General features: G+C 51.5%; 8 protein-coding genes across 8 annotated transcripts; 5 read left to right on the forward strand and 3 right to left on the reverse strand.

Annotated features, from left to right (window-relative positions):
• Positions 1–1,055: 1,055 nt before the first annotated feature.
• G6M90_00g108050 (uncharacterized protein) lies at positions 1,056–3,188 on the forward strand (the record flags this gene model as incomplete). Its single annotated transcript, XM_014688553.2, has 7 exons — positions 1,056–1,162; positions 1,210–1,802; positions 1,850–1,931; positions 1,989–2,383; positions 2,439–2,515; positions 2,567–2,665; positions 2,715–3,188. The coding sequence occupies 7 exons, from the start codon at positions 1,056–1,058 to the stop codon at positions 3,186–3,188; spliced, it is 1,827 nt and encodes a 608-aa protein (XP_014544039.2).
• Positions 3,189–5,575: 2,387 nt separating this feature from the next.
• G6M90_00g108060 (uncharacterized protein) lies at positions 5,576–7,815 on the forward strand (the record flags this gene model as incomplete). Its single annotated transcript, XM_014688552.1, has 7 exons — positions 5,576–5,761; positions 5,845–5,969; positions 6,024–6,091; positions 6,155–6,262; positions 6,322–6,696; positions 6,750–7,402; positions 7,480–7,815. 7 exons carry the CDS (start codon positions 5,576–5,578, stop codon positions 7,813–7,815), a joined length of 1,851 nt encoding a protein of 616 aa, XP_014544038.1.
• A 227-nt stretch (positions 7,816–8,042) lies between these two features.
• LSG1 (Large subunit GTPase 1) lies at positions 8,043–10,024 on the reverse strand (the record flags this gene model as incomplete). Its single annotated transcript, XM_014688551.1, has 2 exons — positions 8,043–8,977; positions 9,031–10,024. The coding sequence occupies 2 exons, from the start codon at positions 10,022–10,024 to the stop codon at positions 8,043–8,045; spliced, it is 1,929 nt and encodes a 642-aa protein (XP_014544037.1).
• Positions 10,025–10,457: 433 nt separating this feature from the next.
• Positions 10,458–11,759, forward strand: ltv1 (the record flags this gene model as incomplete). Its single annotated transcript, XM_014688550.2, has 2 exons — positions 10,458–10,477; positions 10,547–11,759. 2 exons carry the CDS (start codon positions 10,458–10,460, stop codon positions 11,757–11,759), a joined length of 1,233 nt encoding a protein of 410 aa, XP_014544036.2.
• Positions 11,760–12,893: 1,134 nt separating this feature from the next.
• On the forward strand, positions 12,894–13,097 carry G6M90_00g108090 (uncharacterized protein; the record flags this gene model as incomplete). Its single annotated transcript, XM_066131741.1, has 2 exons — positions 12,894–12,965; positions 13,026–13,097. 2 exons carry the CDS (start codon positions 12,894–12,896, stop codon positions 13,095–13,097), a joined length of 144 nt encoding a protein of 47 aa, XP_065987864.1.
• A 424-nt stretch (positions 13,098–13,521) lies between these two features.
• On the reverse strand, positions 13,522–15,413 carry sit2 (Siderochrome iron transporter 2; the record flags this gene model as incomplete). The annotated part of the gene is made up of 2 exons (XM_014688549.1): positions 13,522–15,070; positions 15,136–15,413. The coding sequence occupies 2 exons, from the start codon at positions 15,411–15,413 to the stop codon at positions 13,522–13,524; spliced, it is 1,827 nt and encodes a 608-aa protein (XP_014544035.1).
• A 1,755-nt stretch (positions 15,414–17,168) lies between these two features.
• Positions 17,169–18,350, reverse strand: fleA_1 (Fucose-specific lectin; the record flags this gene model as incomplete). Its single annotated transcript, XM_014688548.1, has 3 exons — positions 17,169–17,602; positions 17,667–18,057; positions 18,138–18,350. 3 exons carry the CDS (start codon positions 18,348–18,350, stop codon positions 17,169–17,171), a joined length of 1,038 nt encoding a protein of 345 aa, XP_014544034.1.
• A 2,324-nt stretch (positions 18,351–20,674) lies between these two features.
• On the forward strand, positions 20,675–21,306 carry G6M90_00g108120 (uncharacterized protein; the record flags this gene model as incomplete). The annotated part of the gene is made up of 3 exons (XM_066131742.1): positions 20,675–20,692; positions 20,743–20,982; positions 21,040–21,306. The coding sequence occupies 3 exons, from the start codon at positions 20,675–20,677 to the stop codon at positions 21,304–21,306; spliced, it is 525 nt and encodes a 174-aa protein (XP_065987980.1).
• Between the last annotated feature and the right edge of the window lie 293 nt (positions 21,307–21,599).

Consider the following 21,599-nt stretch of genomic DNA (forward strand, 5'->3'; position numbering starts at 1 on the left):
AATTATTTACTCCCCTACAAATTATAGTTAATAGCTATTATTATAAATTAAAGGCCCTCTTATTAGCAGAGAGACCCCTCTATATAGTCCCCTATCAGGTTACTCATGGCCAATCTTACAGGGGTTAGATTGTATGTTCAGGGACTTATCAAGCCACGTGGAGATAATATGCCCCTTGTAGTTGTTTAAGCACCTTGGAACCAATAGGGATACTGGAAGCAGACAGCAACCCACTTCTGGTAGACGGTCAGTTCCGGTCTGTCGGACTGCGGCCTGTTCGCCACACGGGGTGCATGTGTAAGAATTATGGCTTTTAAGAAAAATAGGGAACATGCTGCATCAATGCAGCATCACGTTACGAGGGCAGCAGGTCAGCACTGTCTTTGGGGGTAGCACCTATTATTTGGAATCCGAGGATATCTGGAATTTTACCGAGTCAATCCGTAGTGCCACAAAAGTGGGCGGTGAATATTTCGTGTTGGGACTAGAATGAAAATGGATTAATATTGATATAAAAACCCCTGTGCATAGCTCTTGTCAACTTCCTCGCCAGGTCGCCTATAGCGAAACTTGCAGGGGTTGGATTGTGATTCCAAATAAACTGGTCCGCAACACGAAGAAAACCATTCAAGAAAAGGAGAGCTTCAGGGGCCCAAGAGCGCGGAGAAGGACGAATCTGGCTTGAAGGCGCCTTGACGGCATTTCCGTATACATACAACAAGACAAAATAATGGATTAAATGCCAATAATGTACGGGGAAAATGACAGGGTCAAAGTCGCCAAGCATGTCTGCTGCGGCGAGACATCAGGCGTCTTGGGAATCACGGCAAGGGCCTAGGTCTCGTAAATGATATTCTCATTCAAGTCGCACTTGATCTTGCTCCTGCCCTTGTGCCGTCGTATATATAAGTCCTGTCCGAGGCGCATGTGTTGAGAATGTTAAACAGCTCCAGCTTTACCAAGCCCTCTCTTTACAGGCAACAGCCTAGGCTATCCATATCCGTTCTTGATCGAGTATATGTTTGCAATTCCTGCCAGTGCCATCGATCATCACAATGAAAGCCTATCCTTTGGTTGGAAAGGCTCTCTGGCTAGCCTTTTCTATCAGGCCGTCACTGACACTCAAGGTGCCGTATCAGGATGCATTGACTGTGGGACAAGGGTATAGTAACCGTAACATGTTGGGCCTAAACGTGCTAACGCCAGTAGGTATAATACCTTTCTTGGTCGAGGTGTAATTCACAAAGCCGTCATGACCTCCTCTACGGATGCAGCCACAAACACGGAGAAGAGATCCGAAGGACCTGGCAACCAGAACTCAACTGGCAAGTTTAATTTTACAGAGCCAGGTCCAGTTATGCCTGGCGTGGACGTGGACGGATATTTTACGCCAACCACGCTAGAGGAGCTTGCAAAGATCATCGAGGAGGCCCAGGAAGATGAAGCTGACAAGGAAAAAAGAGACGGGGCCAAAAACATGATTTCTGACAAGAAAATGACCATGCAAGGATGCCAAGCCGAGATTCACTCGCACATTGAGTTTGTGTCCGACTACACGTCGTACTTGAAGGCTCTTGGCGTAAATGCGGCTACAAGTATTTCAGGTTACGGTCAGGAGGCTTCCGTATCAGGCAGCTATCTTGATGAGTCGGCATTCTCTTCTAATTCCTTGACCTTTATTGCGTCAATAAGCATCAACAAACAGCGTCGCGTTTCCAACGAGCAGTTTACATTCAACACTAAGCTTTATGAGGACAGCGACAGGCCATTTGCTACAAGATTTGGCAACCGCTGGATTAGAGGTAAGTTGCTTCAAATATATGAAGACTTGAAGCTAATAGCATACTAGGCTTTGAGATGGGAGGCAAATTAATGGCTCGAATAATGCTTACCTTTGACGAAGCATCTGACAAGGAAGAAATAAAAGCCGCGTACGTCTTGAGAATACAAAGGCTACAAACTTAACAGCTACTAACTCATTTTTCTAGTGCCGAGGCCTCGTTGAGTTTCTGGGGGGTTTCAGGTCAACTCAGCACCGAGGTGAAAAACAACATGGAGAAACTAAGCAAAAAGGCACAAGTAAAAGTCAAGATCTTTTATCAAGGCGACATCGGTAGACAACTACAAGGCCGGTCAGAATCCATGGACGAGAAAAACTCGGCCCAGCAAATATTTTCAACCGCCAAGACGTGGGCAGACACGTTTCTCGAAATGGCTTGTGCTCAGGACTACAGCTACCAAACCCTTCTTGATACGTATCCGAATATTGGCAACTTCCCCGAGAACCAATCGATTGCGCACTATACTACCGCGGGCGCTGTAGCCTACCATCTCCTGGGAGAGATGGTGAAGCATACGGAATTGCGGAAGACTCTCCAGCTGCGTAAGACCCCCCATCGCTTCTGTTGACGCGATGGAAATATTGACCTTTATTCTAGGCGATGCTTTGAGTCAAACAGAGGACCGTGAGATCCAGCAGCACGAGATCAAATTGATCGATGCCCAAAAGAGCTGGGTATGCCTCCAGTGAATCAACGTCCATATCAATACTAATACAAGATGCTAGATTCGGGATACTGCTTTAAGCCCAGACAATGCTTTAGAAACAGTCCAACACCTTTTCTGGCTATCCGACCAGTATTACCAAAAATGGAAGCCATACTTGGTGAGTAAATCTGTCGTCGAATTTATCATCAGCGCTAACGAATACTTAGACCAAGCAGTCTTCCCCGGTGGAGATCAAGGCGTTTAATCGCCTGGTATCGGAAAAGGACCCAGACACCAAGGACCCAACGACATATGACTGCAGCGGGTGGTATGAATGGTACGGCAAAGGCGAGTGGACATGGTCCAAGCTCCGATTTTGCCTTCCGACGCACACAGATGTCTTTAGCTTGAGCGTGTTTCGAGAAAGGTCCCAGTATTTATGGGGATCGGCCTGGTACTACGAGAAGGTTCAGTATCCTGCCGACGTGACGGCCAGAGTCACTTTGAAGAGGATCGACTCCAAGCCGCGCGTTTGGACGCTTACTTCAGGAATGACCAGGCGCTTGTCATTCAACGCGGTTTCCGAGGAGAGGCTGATGCCCGGGAGGTACAAGGTTCAAGTCAACTTTTACCAGGATGGCCCGTACTGGGATGACTCGCCTATAGGCGAAGTGGCCGAGTTCGAATTCACGGCATCCTAAGTGAGCTAGCCGGGTTTACCTAACCTCTTTGTCGACGGAAAAGGGCTCGCAGAACGCTGTATCCGAATCGCTGGCTGCTACACAAGCCGCTTCAACGGGGCCCTGAAGATACAGGTTATTCAAGGAGTAGAACCATCCCGAGGCTGAGAGTGCGTGGGTCAAGGAATAGTACAACCACTACATTAGTTAGGTATTTCATTGAGCTTTTGCGTAATTTGTAATTTTATGCAGAACTTTGGTTCGTCTCTTCCGAATTTCGTGTGAGAAGCTATTGTCGGATAAAACTGCCTCTATTAATACGACAAGCAAACTTGGTACAATTTCCATTATTTATAACTCCAAGGGAACGGCACTTCTTCAAGACTTAATAGCTCGGTTAGCTTCTGGGGGAATCTCTTACTCTCCTTGTGAAAAACTGCTTTATCCAAGTTGTACTCGACCCTGCTCGCGCCCTTGTAGCACCACACGTCTCTCTTTCGCATTATTCCAGCCCATCCCCGCTTGACATAGGGCGTGTTTTTTGTGGAATTTGCGGGCGCTTCCGGGACCCGGAGGGCGGCCAATGCAGGGGCAAAGACGGCGAGCTTATCTGGCCGCAAAAGTCGTAAAAGTCACCGTCATCTTGGACATGTTATTAGCGGGGGTAAATGTTAATTTCGCTCCTCGGAAACAACTGGACAGGCGCGTCGATGGTGACCTTGAGATTGCTTTGCCAAGTGGTCCGCAACGCGGCATGGCATTTCCGGCAACCTGTCATGGTTCCGACGTGGCTGTGCCATAAACGGAGGCGCCGAGTTGCCAGGGTTCGGTTTAAGTTGGGTAGAGCGATAATTGGATGAGTGAGAATGTAATGTGGAGTTTACGTTGCCTTATGCTATTAATGGAAAGCTATCACGCCAAGATGAAAATGGCAGCTGCGTCTTATCGTTCTGAAGCAATGCGTAATTCAACTAGTATTCATTCTGTAAGACTTCAAATGTTGGCTAGTACAGATTGAATGCCAAAGCACTGCCAATTAGGGAGTTTAGAACTTGCAGAAACAGACAGTAGGGCTCTGAAAAAGAAAAGATACTGAATGATAATAACATGCGAGTAATCACGCCGCTAAACTGGTATCGGTAGGATATAAACATGCAGGCGGTCATTATATGGCAAAGAGAGTAGGAAAGAGAACATCCATATTCCTCGCAACACATGAACAGATAAAGGTTCGCTATGAGAGAAGCTGATGATGTGGGTTTTGGCGAAAGGAGAAGATGGCTGAACCGTCGTCATCGTTTACATGTGCTAATAGAGTGCCCATTCTAGTAAATGAGAATCGCCATCTCGGATTCAGGGTAGTCCCAGATGCAGACGATCGACGCACGTGGTCAATCAGCGAGGCACGACACTGATCACGTGACCACATGCGAGGTATTGCATAATCAAGAGGCATTTCCCTCCTGCAACCGTTTTCAACAACGGCGTGGCGTTGGTTTTGAAGACGATGCAGACGACAAAACCAGGGAAAACCAATCAAGAGGAATTGAGAAAAAAGAAGCATTTTTGCTGCCGCGTAAGCTACTGGGATATTCCCTGTCCAGAAATTTTGCCAATTACTACCTCGGTATATTTTCTTTCGAGGGTGGGTTAGGTGGGTTTCGGACTGTTGGGCTGGCGATGGAAATCTGACGACTTTTTCATCCCTTCCAGAAGTCCCGACCCCGGGGACAGAGTCTCATTGGCGGAACCGCCGTTGATGAAGACTGGGGAATGACGCTTCGCTTGCGAGACGACCGAGTGCCGATGCCCTGTCGGGTGGAGACAGATGTAACCATCGAGCAAAGTTTTGAGGCTGAACTAGTCATGGCAAGCTTTTTGACACGACCGTGGTATGCACATCTGATAATCATGGTTCGTCTGTCCTCGCCGATGGCGGGAGATGGTGTGGCTGATGATGAATGTAGGAACATTGAAGTCGAGGATTCCCCATGTCCCCTCGGAACAGGTCCTACGACTGCATTGCTTCAAGCCGTCGTGATGCGAACAAACTTCCAGTCCTGTTCCTGCTCGTTGACGGCGTCTCCCGCCTCGTGACCCTGGAACCCTGTGGGTTCATACCCGTTGCATTGACAGACCGCAGTCCAAGACTTTAAACTCAACATGAACCCCCCTGGTACGACAGCATCCTTGAAGATGGAATGGGTCAAAGAGCCACTGTTACCCCATCAGCCCTACCGTCCAGCACCACAGAGTCAATGGAGGCCTGCAACTGCCGGCCGCTTGAATAATGCAGTCGGGTATCGGCGCCCCTTAACGCTTCCAAGAGACAATATTGAAAAACCTTGGGAACGGCACTTTGTCTATCGACTTGCAAATCTCATGGGGATATTGCATCTGAAGCCACCATGTTGAGCTTCCTGAGGGCCATCTCGCAAATGGCTGCCACGCACGGCCATGACGCCGCTGCTCCCCAGCAGAAGCTCAAGCTCATCAAGAGCCCGCTGGTCAAGAGCGACGACAAACTCGCCGACGAGCCAAATTTGAGCACCTTCGGTGACCGGTACAGAGACGATGCTCCAGAGTTTCAAAGGGTTCGTGCTGCGTCTTTCTCACAGCTCCCGGCATCACGGGGGCCACAAGAACAGAAACATGCTGACCTCGTCGACGGATGTAGCATGAGCAAGCAAACATGCTCGAGATCTTTTTCGACCTCTTCTTTGCCGCCAGCTACACCGTCTTTTCCAAGAACCAGTCCGTCACCAGCAGCACCAGAATTGCCGGCTACATTGGCTATTTCACGTCCGTTCCCCCAGCCAACGACGACCTCTTTTGTCTTTGCTGACCGTTTGGTAGGGTGCTGTGGTTTACTTGGCTCGCCGTGGCGCTTTACGACGTTCGCTTTGTGACGGACAGCATTTTTGGTATGCGCACGACCAGGCCAACCGGTGTCCTTGAAGAGGGATCACATACTGACTCGCTCATAGAACGAGTCGCACGAGCCGTCCATCTCGGCGTCATGGTCGGCTTCGCAGTCGTCGCGCCCAACTTTAGACCCGAGGAAAATAACCACCAGGGCACCTTGCAAGCCATGTGTATGCCTTCTTCCCGCGCCAAAGGAAAGAAAAAAAAGGACTAATCCGTCTTCCCACAGCACTCATATTGATGATCTCCCGCCTCTGCCTGGCTGCAGAGTACAGCAGCATATTGTGGCACGTCCGCAAGTTCAAAAAGGTCCGATCGGCATTCTACGCCCAAATCGCCGTGCACTTGCTCGCGGCCCTCATCTATCTCGGCATCTCGTTCCACCTCCAGCACCACCACAGCCACGTCTTCATCACATGGTACATTATCTGCGCCGCCGAGGCCCTCTTCTCCTTTGGCCTCGGGCTGTACCACGACGTCCTGAGCTTCACAAAGACCCATCTCATGGGCCGCATGAGCCTCCTGACCATCATCATCCTCGGCGACGGCATCGTAGTCTTGGCCGAAAAGGTCGTGACGATAGTCAAGTCGCCCGAGGCGTGGAGTACGGTCTTCTCCCCGCCGTGAGCTCTGCAACATGCTAACAGGCAAGTCTAGACCCCCTCATCATTGGCATCGTCACCGCCGGCGCCTCGACAACCTACTTCGTCTTCCTCGTCTACTTCGACTGGATGAAGTCGCAGCACCTCCCCGGCTGGCGGCAGCAGACCTGGGCCGTCCTCCACTTCCCCTTCCACCTGGCCATGGTCCTCTTCATGCAGGGCTTCACCCAGTTCATCCTGTGGGCCAAGATCGTCGACGTCCTCAACAACTTCCGCGCCGACTGGATCACCGCCGACGTGGACGCCCTCTCCCGCGCCACCAGCGCCGCTGTCCACGCCAACATCTCGGCCGAGGTGAGCAAGTTCTTCGCCGAGTACAACCCCAAGTGGCAGGACCTCATCGAGACCATCAACACCACCCTCGAAAACATCACCGCCATCCCGGACGACTACTGGCCCCAGCTGGCCAGGTTCTCTGCCACCAAAGCCGAGGCCGACCTGCCCCCGGCCAACACGACCGAGTTTGTCTTCAACGTCCTCACAACCCTCGCCGTCACCATGGAGAACAGCCTGTTTGCCACGTTTGACGTCGATCTCACGCAGGAGTTTATCGACCAGGACAAGAATAAGAATGTCACCGTTGACACCATGGGAGGCGGCTTCGCAACGACCATCAACAACGACACCTGGGACCGGTTTCAGCTCGTGGTAAGTGCGGCCCTGTCTTCTCTACATCCATTCGCCCACGGCCGTTGCGCGTACCGTAAAATACTAACGAGGAACAGTTTACCTACGGGTACGTCGCGTCCGGGGCGTGCCTCGCCTTCATGACCCTCCTCACGATCGTTTCGCGCCTCACCCCCTGGAAACCATGGCCCGTCGTACGCGCCATCGTCTACTTCCTGCTGGCGTTGGGCCTGGCGCTCGTCACCGCCGTCCAGGTGGACGAAGTCACGCTGGACAAGTACCTCTTTAGCCCGTGGCTGCTGCCGACGATTTGCCTCGTGTGGTTCGTGGTGCTGCTCCTGACGCATACGCATTCGGTGCCGCCGCTGTTCTTCCCGCGGAGCGCTACCTTTGCCGTGCGGCGGAAAAAAGGGATGGATGAGGAAGAGTGTTGAAAGGACAGGACCTGACCTTCATCGGTGGGGTTTGGTGTAAATATCATGCGCTGGGGGTTTGGTGCCGGAATACCATCAGGCTAGGAATATATGGGACAAGTAAAATACTTTGTGTGGGAGACATCATTTATATAGCGTCGGAGTTGAAAAGGCCGATTGGGCAGCCACAATACCTTTACTTTTTTTTTGTCGATACTTTTGCTTAATTTAAATACTCAAGTTGCTATTTAGTCATCCGTGTTCATGTATCTGTGCTTCTTGCTTTTGCCATTCTTAGCCCCGCCCTTGAAGTGCTTCTTGCTGCTCAATAGTTGCACGTCCTTCGGGTCTATCCCGTTCTCCAACGCAACGACGGTGCGGGCCTTTCTTCCAGTAAGCATTCTGCCAGCAGCCTGGCCCTGCTCGGTGTATTTGTGGTTGAAAGGCATGGCGATGTGGCCCTGGGACTTGTCAGGACCGAAGAAGCGGGCGTCGAGCTTCTCCGTCTTTGGGCCCGCGGGGATGGATATCATGTCAGAGTCAACTGTGACGCTGTCGTCGTCCTTCAGCGACATGGCCTCGGTCGCAGCAGCGAGCGCGGCGCGCCGCTTCTCAGGGAGGTTGAATTCGCTGTACAGCTCTCGATTGAAGGCCTTGGCGTCCTCGATTCCTGGCGGTGGGTGCACAAAGAGCAGCTTGCCGTTGACGTAGTCCTTCAGGACGTAGCGAGATGCTCTGGCCTCGTCGGGCTGACCTAGGCCTTGAGTTTGGAAGCCTCTGGCCCTTGCATACGCGCGCAGCAGTTCTTCTCCAGTCGGGATACCACTGCCACCCTCCTCGAGGGGGCGTGTCTTGATCTGAATGCCATAGATGGCCTCGAGGAATCTCTGTGGGATTCGCTGAGTGACCAACCCTACGGGGCCGGTGTACTCTCTCATTTGATCGATGGGCAACACGCCATTGCAGACAAGATCAGCTTTGGTAAAGGCAAAGTTGGGAAACACGAGACCGGGGCAATCGCAGAGAATGACATTCTCGCTCAAGTGGATCGTCTGGAAGTGCTTGGTCTTTCCGGGTGTTGATGAGACTGAAACCTTCTTGGCGCCTATTAAAGCGTTGATGGTGGATGATTTTCCGACGTTGGGGTATCCAACCAATCCTACTTGTAATTTGTGATCCGATGCTAGTCATGATTAGTTTGTTTCTTCAATGGCCATGAAGCACTTGGCAACCCACCTGCATCTTTGGGAGAATGTTGGAGAAATATGTCCTCTAACTCTTCAACGGTGAGAATCTGGGTGTCCTCATCTTCATCAACTGCAGTTGGAGCACCGCCATCATCCTCGCTTTCCTCTTCCGACGAGTCCTCGCCCGTTGCGGGCTGTTTGCCGGCACTGTGGGAGGATGGCTTTTCCACCTCGTCCTCTGATCCACCATCTTCGTCCCTTGCTTCATTCAGCTCCTTCGCCAACTGAGCTGAAAAGAACTTGTAGGCGATGCCAGCTTTCTTCAGGTGTTTAGCCCACGCTCTTCTTTGAGCCAGAGTCATCATATCTGCCTTGTTGATTAAAAGCAGATTCTCCTTCTTCGGATCAACATCCTTGACATAGATCTCGAGATCTTCAGAGCGGAAGAGCAACGGATTTCTAGCATCCACAATCTGCACAATGAGGTCGGATCGCTCAATAACTCGCCACAATTGGCGCCAGACTTCCAAATTTCGCTCAAAGGGCGTCATGAGCAAATCATTGTTCTCTTCCAGCTCTGCAAGCCCCCTCCTCCAGCTTAAAAAGGCGTCTCTTTCTCTGGCATCCAGTTCCTGCGGTGTGGTGGTGGAATCCCAGTGTGGTCTTCTGGGGACGGTCAGACGACCTCTGTGCATCTTGTGCTTGCCAAGTACAGTGCGCTCTTCGTTGGCAGAGAGGAGATACGGGTTCTTCTGGTCGGTATGAATAATTTTCACATTGTTCATCTTCTCGGCAGTAAAATCAGTTCCCGCCAGCTCCGCCGTTGCCAAAAATTCATCCAGAGCGCCCTGCTCCGTGACGGAGCGCATCTTGACCCAGGAGGCATCTTGCTTCTCGTTGACAAGATACTGTTCACCGGTGGCGTGATTAGTTCTAGTGATGGAAGACTGCTTCTTTCTGTCGCTTCCCTTGCCTTTGCCGAAACGATCATTCATCAACGTATTGCCAAGCCCCACGCTCTTCTTCGATTTTGCCAGAACCATGTTGACGGTCGCGGCTCTGCCGAGGTGGAATCAAAATGCGATGTGTTTCTTTTGATGGTATTGTCTTCCCGCTTGAGAAACAAGTCCAACTTGAGGGGAAGGATCTGCTCACCAAGGATATTTGGTGTGAAGGATGCAGATCAGCTTTGGGTGTCAGACTTTCTTTCTTCACTGCCCGCAATGCTGGCTGATTAATGCGTCACGAATGGAGGGGCAAATTTTCCGCGATAGGGCCGGCCTTTAATCTGGCACTGTGCAGCTACCCGCGAAAATGTCACTCACATACAGTGTTATCGGATCGCACACGGTACAAAACAACAGTTCAAAATTTTTGTGACTGCGGCCCCAAAATCTATGGAACCCCATTCCACCACCTCTATAGCCGTCAGAGTTTGATCCCATCAAAAAAAAAACAAAGGAGCATATCGCTAAGATGCCTCGAGGAAAGTGGATGTGCGTTAAACTCCCTTACACTACAGTAATATACGAAGAACGATTCTAACTTTTCATCCGTGAATATAGCGACAAGAAGACGGCCCAGCATTTTACGCTGGTCCATCGACCGCAAAATGACCCTCTCATCCACGACTCGACGGCCCCGGCCATGGTGTTGAACCCGACCCAGCCAAAGCCTGGCTCCTCAAAAGTGAAACATCTCGACGATTTGGCGTCAGAATTTGGCTCTGATGCCGCCGCAATTCGAGCCAACGAAGGCGAGGCTGCTAGCTACGGAGTCTACTTCGATGATACCGAATACGATTATATGCAGCATTTGCGCGATCTCAACTCGGCGTCCAGTGGGGAGGTTGTTTTCATCGAGGCGAATACCAAGAGTAAGGGGAAACAAAAGGAATCATTAGAAGATGCGCTGAAGAAAATGGATCTGGAGCAAAAGTCGGGCGACTTATTTGAGGATGAAATGCTGCCCTCAAAGAACCTCACCCGGGTCACCTACCAGGCCCAACAAGATGTCCCTGATTCGATTCGCGGATTTCAGCCGGACATGGACCCTAGATTAAGGGAGGTTCTCGAGGCCTTGGATGACGAGGCTTACGTAGACGACGAGGACGACGATATTTTCAAAAACCTCACAAAAGACGGACAGGAGATCAAAGATGGTGAATTTGATGACGCCGACTTTTTCGACGAGGATGAAGATGGCTGGGAGTCGGATGATACCGCCAAGCCCACAAAGGAGTACAAGGAAGTAATACCAGAGCTCGTTGCAGTGCCAGAGCACCCCGAGGTCGGGCCGTCACAAGACTGGATGGAGGACTTTAAGCAATTCAAAAAGGAACAAAAGTCTGGCAAGCCTCGCGCTGCGCCGTCCCACTCCGAACTCCAGTCCACTTGGACGACCACCACAAATGGCGGTCGAAAGAAGAAGAGAAAGGGTGCTTTGACCGACGCGTCCAACTACTCCATGACATCGTCATCGCTTGTGCGCACAGAGCAAATGTCTCTTCTGGACGCCAGGTTCGACAAGATTGAGGAATCGTATCTGGAAGACCCAGAGGACGACATGGCTTCTATTTCCCAGGCATCAACATCTAGCGTCGTTGGACCTACGAGAAGAGACTTTGACGGAATTCTGGACGACTTCCTCGGGAGTTACACGAAACCTGGAAAGAGAACGTCTAAAAAGTCCAAGGCACAGACTGGCTTGGAACAGTTGGAAGAGATACGAAGGGAGTTGGGTCCGCCTCGCATTCGCGGTCGAAATGTTGGAACATAGACCGCCAGAGTTTGGCAAGTGGATAATGACTTGATGAGATTTTACTATAGATTCAATAATTGCCGTATTTAACCTCAGTCACTGCAACCGCGCCGAGAATGCATACCACCCGACCATTGCTCGCCTACCTAACCTGACCATTACTTTCTCGTAATTAACTGTCAATATCCTATACACTACGATGGGTTAACCGTATGCATGTAGGTAACATTGAAAGCCGAGGGAAATTAAAGTCCACTCCCAACTCCACTAGGAACACCGAAAAGAGTCAACAAGAGCAATCATCAGGCCAATTCAATGTTACACAGGCCGGGTCGGGTCACGTACCTAGGTAGGTGAGCAATGGTCAGTTCTTGGTCTACACTCTCGTTCACATGCAGAGCACGGTCCGGGCAACGCCCCAAACAAAGAACTGTTGGCATTCAAAACCCCAAAGTGTGCCGTCATGCCTTTCTACCGCGTCCAAGTCCCATTTCAGTCCTCTCCTCCTCCTCGTCTATCATCACCAAGCTTCCTAGCCCAGGCAAGCCCCTGCTCTCGGCCACACTTTGCCCTCTCCAGCATCCAACTTTTTAAAGTCTGCATTTTCTACTTTTCAACATGTCTTCAAAGACGCCGGCAGCCGAGTCAGAGCCAGTGATAAACGACAATCCCGCCCTTCAGAGTCTCTACAAGTCGTTCGAGTCATAAATCGGCTACCGGCTCCTCCTAGGCAACACCCGCCACTTTGGATACTGGGAAAAGGACACGCACTAGGTATTTCTGCTTGGCGGCCCCTTGCGACGGATGGAGGAAAAGATACACAAACTCCTTGCCTTGGCGCCGGGCTTGTAAGTCTTAGACGCCGGCTGTGGAGTTGGATATGTTGCTCTGTACATGGCAAGTCAGGGCTTGCGCGTAACTGCCATTAATGTCCTAGATCACCACCTTACTAAGGTGAAGCGTAATATCGCCTAATCCGGCGCCCTTTGTTCTCTTATATCTGTCTAGAAGATAGATTACCACCACCTTGAGATATTACTCTTGGAGAGCCATGACGGGGTCTATACGATAGAAACCCTGGTCTATGTGATGGATCCGCTTGAGGCTATTAAGGGCTTCTATTGTATCCTCTGACCTGGTGGGCATATCGCCATGCATGAATATGACCATGACTATGAGTCCAATAAGGTCATTGGGAAGACGCTGGCTAAGCTTATGAGGGAGGTGAGTAAGTATAGCGCCATGCCTACGTGGCAGCGCGCTAAGCGAGGCTATTATAAGCAGATACTTGAGGAAGCTGGTTTTATAGATGTCAAGGAGCACGACTATTTGGAGAACGTACGCCTAATGCTTTGATTGTTTTGGCTTTTATTGGCAATTCCTTACTACTTTATTATGTTGTTTTGTCTTGAAAAGTACTTTGTGAATGCGATTGGTGGCGCGCGTGGATATTATGCGCAAAAGTACTGGAGATATGTTGCCATTAGTGCTAGGAAACCTACAACTGGAGGCGACGGCTCGACAAAGAGCTAATGAGAAGAAGACTACAGAACAGTCTGGTGGCTTTGTTTAGGCCTGGAGAGTATTGCTGGCTGGTTACATCGCTGGGTACTAGTGCATTCGGCAGGCTTTGTTGTGACTTTCTAGCATTTCTACAAGTCTTGCTAAACTCTTTCAATTCCTGTGCTCTGACCCAATTGAACCGCGCCGCCTACTCACGCAGTCGTCAAATCCCAACTATCAACGCACCGCCAAGCGAAATACGCCACGCATGAGCTGCTTAAATAACAGTACCCTTGTTCTGCTTCTTATCCACCCGGTAGTTCTTCCAAATTGCAATAGCAGGAATGCCCAGTGTCAGAATGGCGGTAGCAGCAATGGAGCCATACCGCTGGCTTTGCCCCCAGGCGTAGTTGATGGCATCTCGAGTAGGCGAGCCCACAGGGTACGTAACCTGGGCGAGATAGCCGCCGAGGTAGATCTTGTCCACCTGGTCAGCCATGTCTTGGGGAATCCTGGAGCGAAGGGCTTCCGGGAAGGTGCTCGAGTAGATGGCGACGGAGACGGCGTCGCCAATGGCGCCACCAATGCTGGCGAACAGGTTGAGCACGGCGAGCATCATGGGGACGCCGTCGCGGTCGCTGGCGGCCATGACGGCCATGCTGTTGCCAATGACAATGGTGCCGCCGCCAAACGCGATGAAGATCTGGCACATGACGATGTAGCCAATGTCCGCGTCCTGGCCGCGGAAATGAATCATCAGACCGGCGCCGAGAATCATGAGCGGCAGGCCGAAGCCGAGGACGGTCCACTTGAAGTGCTTGGTGTACTTGACCCAGAGGCCAAAGACGACGCCCCAGAAGCAGGAGCCGACATTGTAAATCTGCGTCATGTAGCCGGTGTCGCTGTAGCTGAGGTTGTACACGACGAGGACGAAGCTGTAAAAGTTGAGGTCCCACGAGTAGAAGCTGAAGAAGGACAGGGCGGCCATGCAGCAGGCGCCCAGGACGGTCCTCTGCCTGAAGAGCTCCCACCGGATAAAGTGCGTGCGGGCGAACCACTTCTCCCAGGCGGCGAAGACGGGGAACAGCACGATGCCGGCGACGACCATGGCGATGAAGGTGGCGCTGGCGTAGGTGGCGCGGCCGTAGCTGACGAGGCTGAAGGGCAGCAGGAAGAGCACAAAGGCGGCCATGAGGATGACGGCGCCGACGACGTCGAACTCGTGGACATAGTGGAGGACGGACTGGAGCGCGGTGCGGCCGCTCGGCTGGTGCTTGTAGATGCCCAGGCGCTCGGCCTTTTTCTGGTAGAACTTGAAGACGACGGCCAGGGGCACGAAGACGAAGGGCTGGATGATGGCGAAGCACCCAATGGCCCAGCGCCAGGTGCTGTGCCTCAGGAAGGCCTGGGCGGCCAGCGGGCCGGTGAAGGCGGTGCAGATGAAGGGCGTCGACACAAAGGAGAAGGCAAAGGCGCGGTTCTGCAGGCCCGACGTGTCGGCGACGAAGATGTCCAGGATGAGGTAGATGGCGTCGTAGCCGATCCAGTAGAAGACGTAGCCGGCGGCGTAGCTGTCGGGCCCGCCGCTGGACGCCAGGATGACCATGCCAAGCAGGTAGACGCCGAAGAAGACCAGGTAGCCCTCGGCACGGCCCCAGATGTTGAGCGTCTTGGCGATGGGCAGCTTCAAGACCCCGCCGATGATGTTGGACAGGATCGAGGCCGTGGCGATGGCCGGCGCCGACGCGAAGTCGGCATACGCCGTCGCCGTGACGTTGAAGAGAATGGCCTGCTGGAAAGCCAGCATGAAGAAGCAGAGCCAGATCCTGCGCACGGGGGACCGCGTGAGTCGGGTGATGACGGACCAAAACGTCCAAGGGGGGCTGCTTACCACGCATAGGTGCAGTAGACCGTCTTCTTGGTCCAGACGAGGGCGGCGGCCTCGGCCTTTTGGACACCGAGCTCGGCGCTGGCCGTGACCTCCTGCGGATGCTGCTGGACTTCCCTCTCGTTCTTCTCCTCGAGGCTGGCATTGTCGGCGTCGCTGGGAAACGCCTCCTGGCCGTGGCCGTGGCCGGGCTTCGACTTGAACTCCTCGGCAGCGTCCGCCGGTGGAAACAGCCCTGCCTGGCCGGGCGTCCGGGGGTCGGCGTTCTTGGTCGTGTGCATCTTGGCAGCGGAAACACTCAACCTGTCTCGCAGAATGGTTCTCGCTGCCGCGCCCAGGACGGCGTGGTTGCGAGGGCCCCGGGCGAGTAAATACTCGCAGCGGCCGGGCTCTGCTGCCAGCCCACCGCGCGTGCAACCTCATCCGGAGGACTGCAGAGAATTTCTCTCCATCTCCACAGCCATTAGTGACTCGTTAGTCGGCCCGTCGTGGTCACGCGATTGGCCCGTCGAGGCACCGGCGTCAAAAGAGGATCTGATAAGATGGTGACGCAAGGATGCCGCGCCGTAATCTGATTGCGGGAGCTGTACTCCGTACATGGATCTTGACTCCAATCATCCCGAGTGGCGTTCTGGAACCAATCCAGCACGTTTTCTTGCCGGTTTTGCCGATAACATTGTTCTTGGCTCGCCTTTACTCGGGAATAGCGCTGACTCGCCTCCGAAAGAAGCTTACTGGGTCCGGCATGAGGCTGCGACTAAGCTAAACGGCAACAATGCCAATAGCGCTGTCAATAATCGAACCTTGAATTTTGCATCTTGTTTCTTCGCTAGCCATCTTGGCTGTCAGCAGCTGGCCAGGCATTTGGCCCTTGCCGGGGGTTGCCGGCCACGCGATGATCCCTCTTCAGCCCCGAGCTGCTGGTCCTTCCAGGATTAGTCGCATCCATGCTTGACGCAGCGCAAACGGAAACGAGTGACTGCCATCCAGTCAAGGGTAACGAAAATGGTTTAGTCCGCCTTTTTCATGTTCCGTGACTTGTGCCTAGACTCCACCTTGGTGATACACCGTCACGGGCTAAAAAGGAGGTGGTTGGTGATGCTCAGCTTCATCACGTGACGAGGAGCTAGCAGCTTCATGGCTCTATTTTCCAGGTACCCAGTCTGGTAGTTAACTTAAGTAGGTACCTAGATAGGCAAAGCGTCCGGTCTGGTATTCAACTGTTCGCTGAGGTAGAGTGGAAACGGCATGTTGGCAGGTAACCGGAGCAGGCTAAGGATTTCCGCTTTATGAGGCCGCCCCAGGCATCTAATTAGTCCAAGATGAAATACTGTTTGATAAGTAGCTAGTCAATAAAAAAGTGACTTGCGTCATTTCGTTTTACGGCAAAAATACATACATACGTCATGATAAGTCTCCGTTTGTACGTGGCCTCCACTTTTGGTAGTTCAACACCATTCACGTGCAACATCGTGAGCCTGGTGAAATAGGCACATATCGTATTAACATTAAAAGCAGGCGGCCCCCGGCAGGGGATACATGACAGCACTAATAAGACTTCAATGTTTGCCCTCCCCAAACCGCTTTGCCTACCCCCAGGTCAACATTTCGTTGGCATCAGGGTCTTGTTTACTCTACTGGGTAGTGAGTATTTAAAATAACTTGATACAATTACAACTTATTAGCGTTATTACAACATACTCTACTATTGTGTACAAAGTATCAATTTGGTTACGTGGTGAAAAAAAGATTTGCAGGGGTTTCATTCAACAAGCAGTTACCTTTTATTGTCTACCTAGACCTATAAAAGCAATAACAAAGGCAAGCCCAAAGATTTCAATAGCGACGATCTGACAGTTGGACCTCGGATTCTCTACGTCTGCTACTTTCAACTATCATTCAATATCTCACACTCACCAATCAGGCCAGCTTTATATTCAAGTGCTGAATGTGTCATAAATTTGTCAAGGTTCATGCCATATGGAACTGCGACCATGTCAAGGCAGACTATTAAGTGGACAGACCTTTCAGCCTCACTACTCAAACCTCAACAGCGCATGCTCAAACTCGGACCTCGCCAGCTTTCCCCCCTCATCCGCCTTCGTCACAATATAACTAGTCTGATAAAGACAAGCCCCAGTATCGCGTTTAGTGGAACCATCAGGAACAGACTGACTCTGTGGTTCAGTCCCAGGGCCCTGATAGATGACAATAACCTGGTCAACGTTCCTAGTTCCGACGCGTTTCTTGGCCACAACGGCAGCAAGATTCCCCTTGGGAGTGGTGGCAGTGACTTCATCAATGCCATATTTCTTACCAAGCTCGTCAACAGCAAGGGACTGAATTACATTTTGGTCAGAGGTGTAGAACAGATCCGAACCAATGTCTAGGTTCTCATTTCGCGGGCCGGTAGCAGCCAGAGGGGTATGCGGCGAGGCTGTCGGGTCCACGTCGTTGATTTTACGAGTTGCTATTCATTCTCTATATCAGCGTTCGAAACGACCATCTCTTCAACAAGGTAGGCAGTCACGTACAGGTATCCTGCAGCCACGCCAGATCCAAGTTGCTCTGCTGGAAGAAAACCACGGGCGGGTTCTCGGTTTTGGTATTGGAGATGTTGGTCCCTAGTTCGGCGCCGACAGCGGCGAGGCCAGTGCCCGTGAGGACATCGTCGCCCAGGTCGCGAGTGTCCTGTGTCCACCAGGTTCCGTTCCATGTGACCTGGCGGATAGCGCCGCTCATGTTCGGAACCTGGTAGAAGACGCAGATCTGGTCATTGCCCTCGAAGGGCTTTGCGGCAGCAATCTTGGAGTATTGGGCCGGGATGATTCCCAGGGTCCTTAGGGTGCCGATAGACCACCCGCTGTCTTTGTCCTTGTAGACGGCCTCGCTGAGGTAGTTGTTGCCTTCGATGTAGAAGAGGTGCTAGGATGCGAGGGCAAGATGAGTACGATGCAAAAGAGGGGGTTTGAATAGGGGGCTGGGTAGGGGATTTATCAACGCACTCTCTGTTGGTTCTTGCCAATGAGAACTACTAGCGGCGTGTAGAGCTTTGGAGCCGGTGCGTTCGGGATCTGGATCGGGGATACGTTCCAGTTTCCGTTGGGAGAGGAAGTTGCCTCGCCCAACGAGCCATTGGAAAGTTGGACGTAGATGGTGACTTTGTCGCGATCGGCAACGGCAGCTAAGCCGGTGTCATGGAGGATGGTATAAGACATGGTGTCTAGGGGTGCTGGATACGCGGGGAGTATATTTGGAGAATTGCTTGGAAAGAGATGAAGGTTGCCCGACTCTGTTGGATATATCTACATTACTCCAGCACTGTTCTGAAGAAGATAAATGCCGCACCCCGACTTTGTGATGCCCTGCCGAGGTCAAGCCTCGTTGCCGTTCACAAAGGTTTAACGCACGCAGCCTCACTTTCTTGGCCGAGGGTTGCAATGAGAGTCCTGGTCGTTGACAAATCGTCGGCATAGAAAGATCTGCCACGTAACTTGACTGGTCCTTTGCTTTCAAGGTGGGGTTGAACTGATGGTGTCGATATCAGTTTGAAGAAACTTAGTTTCAGCATTCTCCATCAAACGATGCATCATTCACCCCAGGCTCCGGAGTTGATGAATTCGGCAGTGCGAATATTGGCCGCGTTGTGCCGACGCGTCAGCTTTGACAGCCTTATTTCACTCACTGTACATGAATCCAATATGTGTCATCAAACCTGAAACCGGAAATCTTGATCCATCCATGTCTTCGGCAGTCATGTATGTAAACGGCCTTGCAGGGGGCTTTGCTTTCATGCGTCAGTTGCGCCCGGCAAGTAAGCAGAACGGCAGAGTGAAGCGGGTTATATGACTAGATCGGAGTACTCCGTGCTCTGTCATTTATCTGCCGAAATGAACATGAAAAAATCCGGTTCTACTTTGGCTTTATGCAACACGAATAGGCAACTTATCTGTAAGTGAGAGTTTCTCGGCAATCTCGGGGGGAATTCTCGGCGTCAATACTAATCCGCCATATACTTTATATAATTGACGCGGCAAGCCTTGAATTTTAATTACAGCTACTCTTTAGCCTAGCCTTGTATGAGTTGCTATAAGAAATTCTACATGTGCTTTTACATCGAAAATTGTACATGTAAATACCTGACCCGATTAGGTTCAGCGCCTGCTGCATAACTGCGTGTCTAGTTACCCCCAGACATAAAATTCACCCCGCACTGCCTAATCCGGATTGTTGCCTATAATTGAATGTGGTCGCGGGGAGAGGTGTGAGAGATGCCGGTGAGCATGATGACGACGACGGCAACCGTCTGAAAGCTGGTCAACTGCAGCAGAATCATGGCGTCCAATCACGCAAAGGCATCATTCAGCAGATGTCGGCCGCCCAAGGTGATGATCCCCGGCAAAGGCAAGTAGCCAACAACTCGGCATTTCTAGGCCGACGTCAAACCAATAAAGCGCTGGAATTGTCACACCTCTCTGCCGTTGCTGCAACCACGATGGCACGGCGTCAAGACTGCTTTACTCCAAAGTCATTACTGCACAAGGCAGACGCGGAACGTCTTCCCCGGCTCAACTTTATTTTGGTTGTCATTGCAATAGTGACTAGACCCTTTGGCTTTCATGATGTGTCAAATATTCATCGCCGCCACCATCATGACCGCATGCATGATTTTGCATGTGGTGGTCAGCCGCGGCCATCATTTGTAATACGAAATCTGTCGTGCGACGTGACAACATTCGATCCGGTAAAGCTTCCCGCGAACAGTCCTTTGCACGTTTTGGAGATGAAACAAGGACCGCCCAGCGACAAGAAGGAAATGAGGGAGATTTCCGCTACATCTTTCTCTGATGTTGCTCTTATCCAATTTTGCTAATTGCCAAGAGAAATCCCTTATGTAGCATGAGACAAGGTGGTCACTGGTAACATTGTACATGACTTTGCCCGCGGTTATACCCGAAGGATGATGTTGCGGGGTTATATATCCCGTCAATACGAGCAGAGGGCATTGTTGAACCCAGACGATAATGTCTTACAAGGATTGTCCTAACTATTGCTCTGAATAGGATAAAAAACAAGTCGCAACACAACTTATCACAGCCTCGTCACTCTGGTCTTGCAACCCCCTCACACTCTTCGAAACCCACAGGTATGATGGGTGGCAATGGGAAGGTTTGGAACGGGCTGAACTGGCAGACATGCGTTCCCGCCAAGGATAGTGCATCGGGCATCTACCTGATGGCCATATGACGGCTCGGGATGAGATGCCGATGCTGCCTCTTTGAAACGGTGAATTGACAGCCCTTCTAAATGTCAGCCTCACTATTGCCTATCAACCCATGCCTGCCAGCATGAATGCTACCGTTGCAACTTCAGGGTGTGGTCCCAAAAAAATCCCCGAGAGCAGTCTTGGTAGAGTATTTAAACAGAACAAGAGAAGCAAAGAGTTCACGTCCTCCATCGTATATACAGGCACATCCAGCAACACCATATTCGCGTCAAGTACACTTCTGAGCATCCCATCGTAAAACTAAAACCTGCAATCATGTCTCTCAAACCTGCGGTATGTGCTTCCAGCCGAGTCTTAGCTGAACTCACTAACCCTCTCCCAAGCCCGGTGATGATAAACATGCTTCTTCCGCTCTATCCGCCACCCGCACTGAAAGCGGTGAAACGTACATCTTCTACTTTGATTCCAAGAACAAGATTTGCTACCTGAAGGGCTCAGGCACCGGCTCCTACGCAGAGTACTCGGTATCCATGAAAAATGACGGAGTGTCCACTGCCGCTGTTGGCGACACTCGTACCCTGACCTCGACTCTCTTTGACCAAGAGCAGGCAAGTCTCCCCCTGGTTTGCGAACAGGTAACATGATTTGATTCCACTCACTAACGACACTGTACTCGACAGGTTCACGTCTACTATGTGCAAAATGACTATATCAAAGCTGCCTGGTGGCACGTGCATGACGGTGAATGGAGGACTGGTCTCATCAACGCGAAAGGGTACAAGGTGACACGGGGCACTGGAATTTCTTCTCTTGGACAGCAGGAGCTCCATGGCAAGCCTGGCCAACATCGCCTCGAGGTGTATTTCAATGACCAGGACAACGAGGACAAGTTTTCTGTGGCATACTTTAAAGACAAGGAATGGCACAAGGCGGTTGTCGAGGTGTAATGATGCTGCATCTTGAGCAAGACTTTGTTGCGTCGACGATGGTTCCAACGGATGGCACTGATAATTCGGTATTCGGCGCCAGATTGAATTCAGTCATTTACTGGCAAATTCTGTCAATGTACTGTTATTCGCCACTGCTTCTTTTTACTTGTGCGCACTGCTTCCCCTTAATAAAACACCATGGCAACCAGTGGAACCGGCCAAACGGACCGTGCCACTACTCCCAGTGACTCATGTGTCTAGCAGCTTTATCTTCTAGCTAGTCGGGTAAAAGACATGCCGCGGCCTGACAG

This window comes from Metarhizium brunneum, chromosome 7 (assembly GCF_013426205.1).
Source record: "Metarhizium brunneum chromosome 7, complete sequence".
Classification (NCBI taxonomy): Eukaryota; Fungi; Ascomycota; class Sordariomycetes; order Hypocreales; family Clavicipitaceae; genus Metarhizium; species Metarhizium brunneum.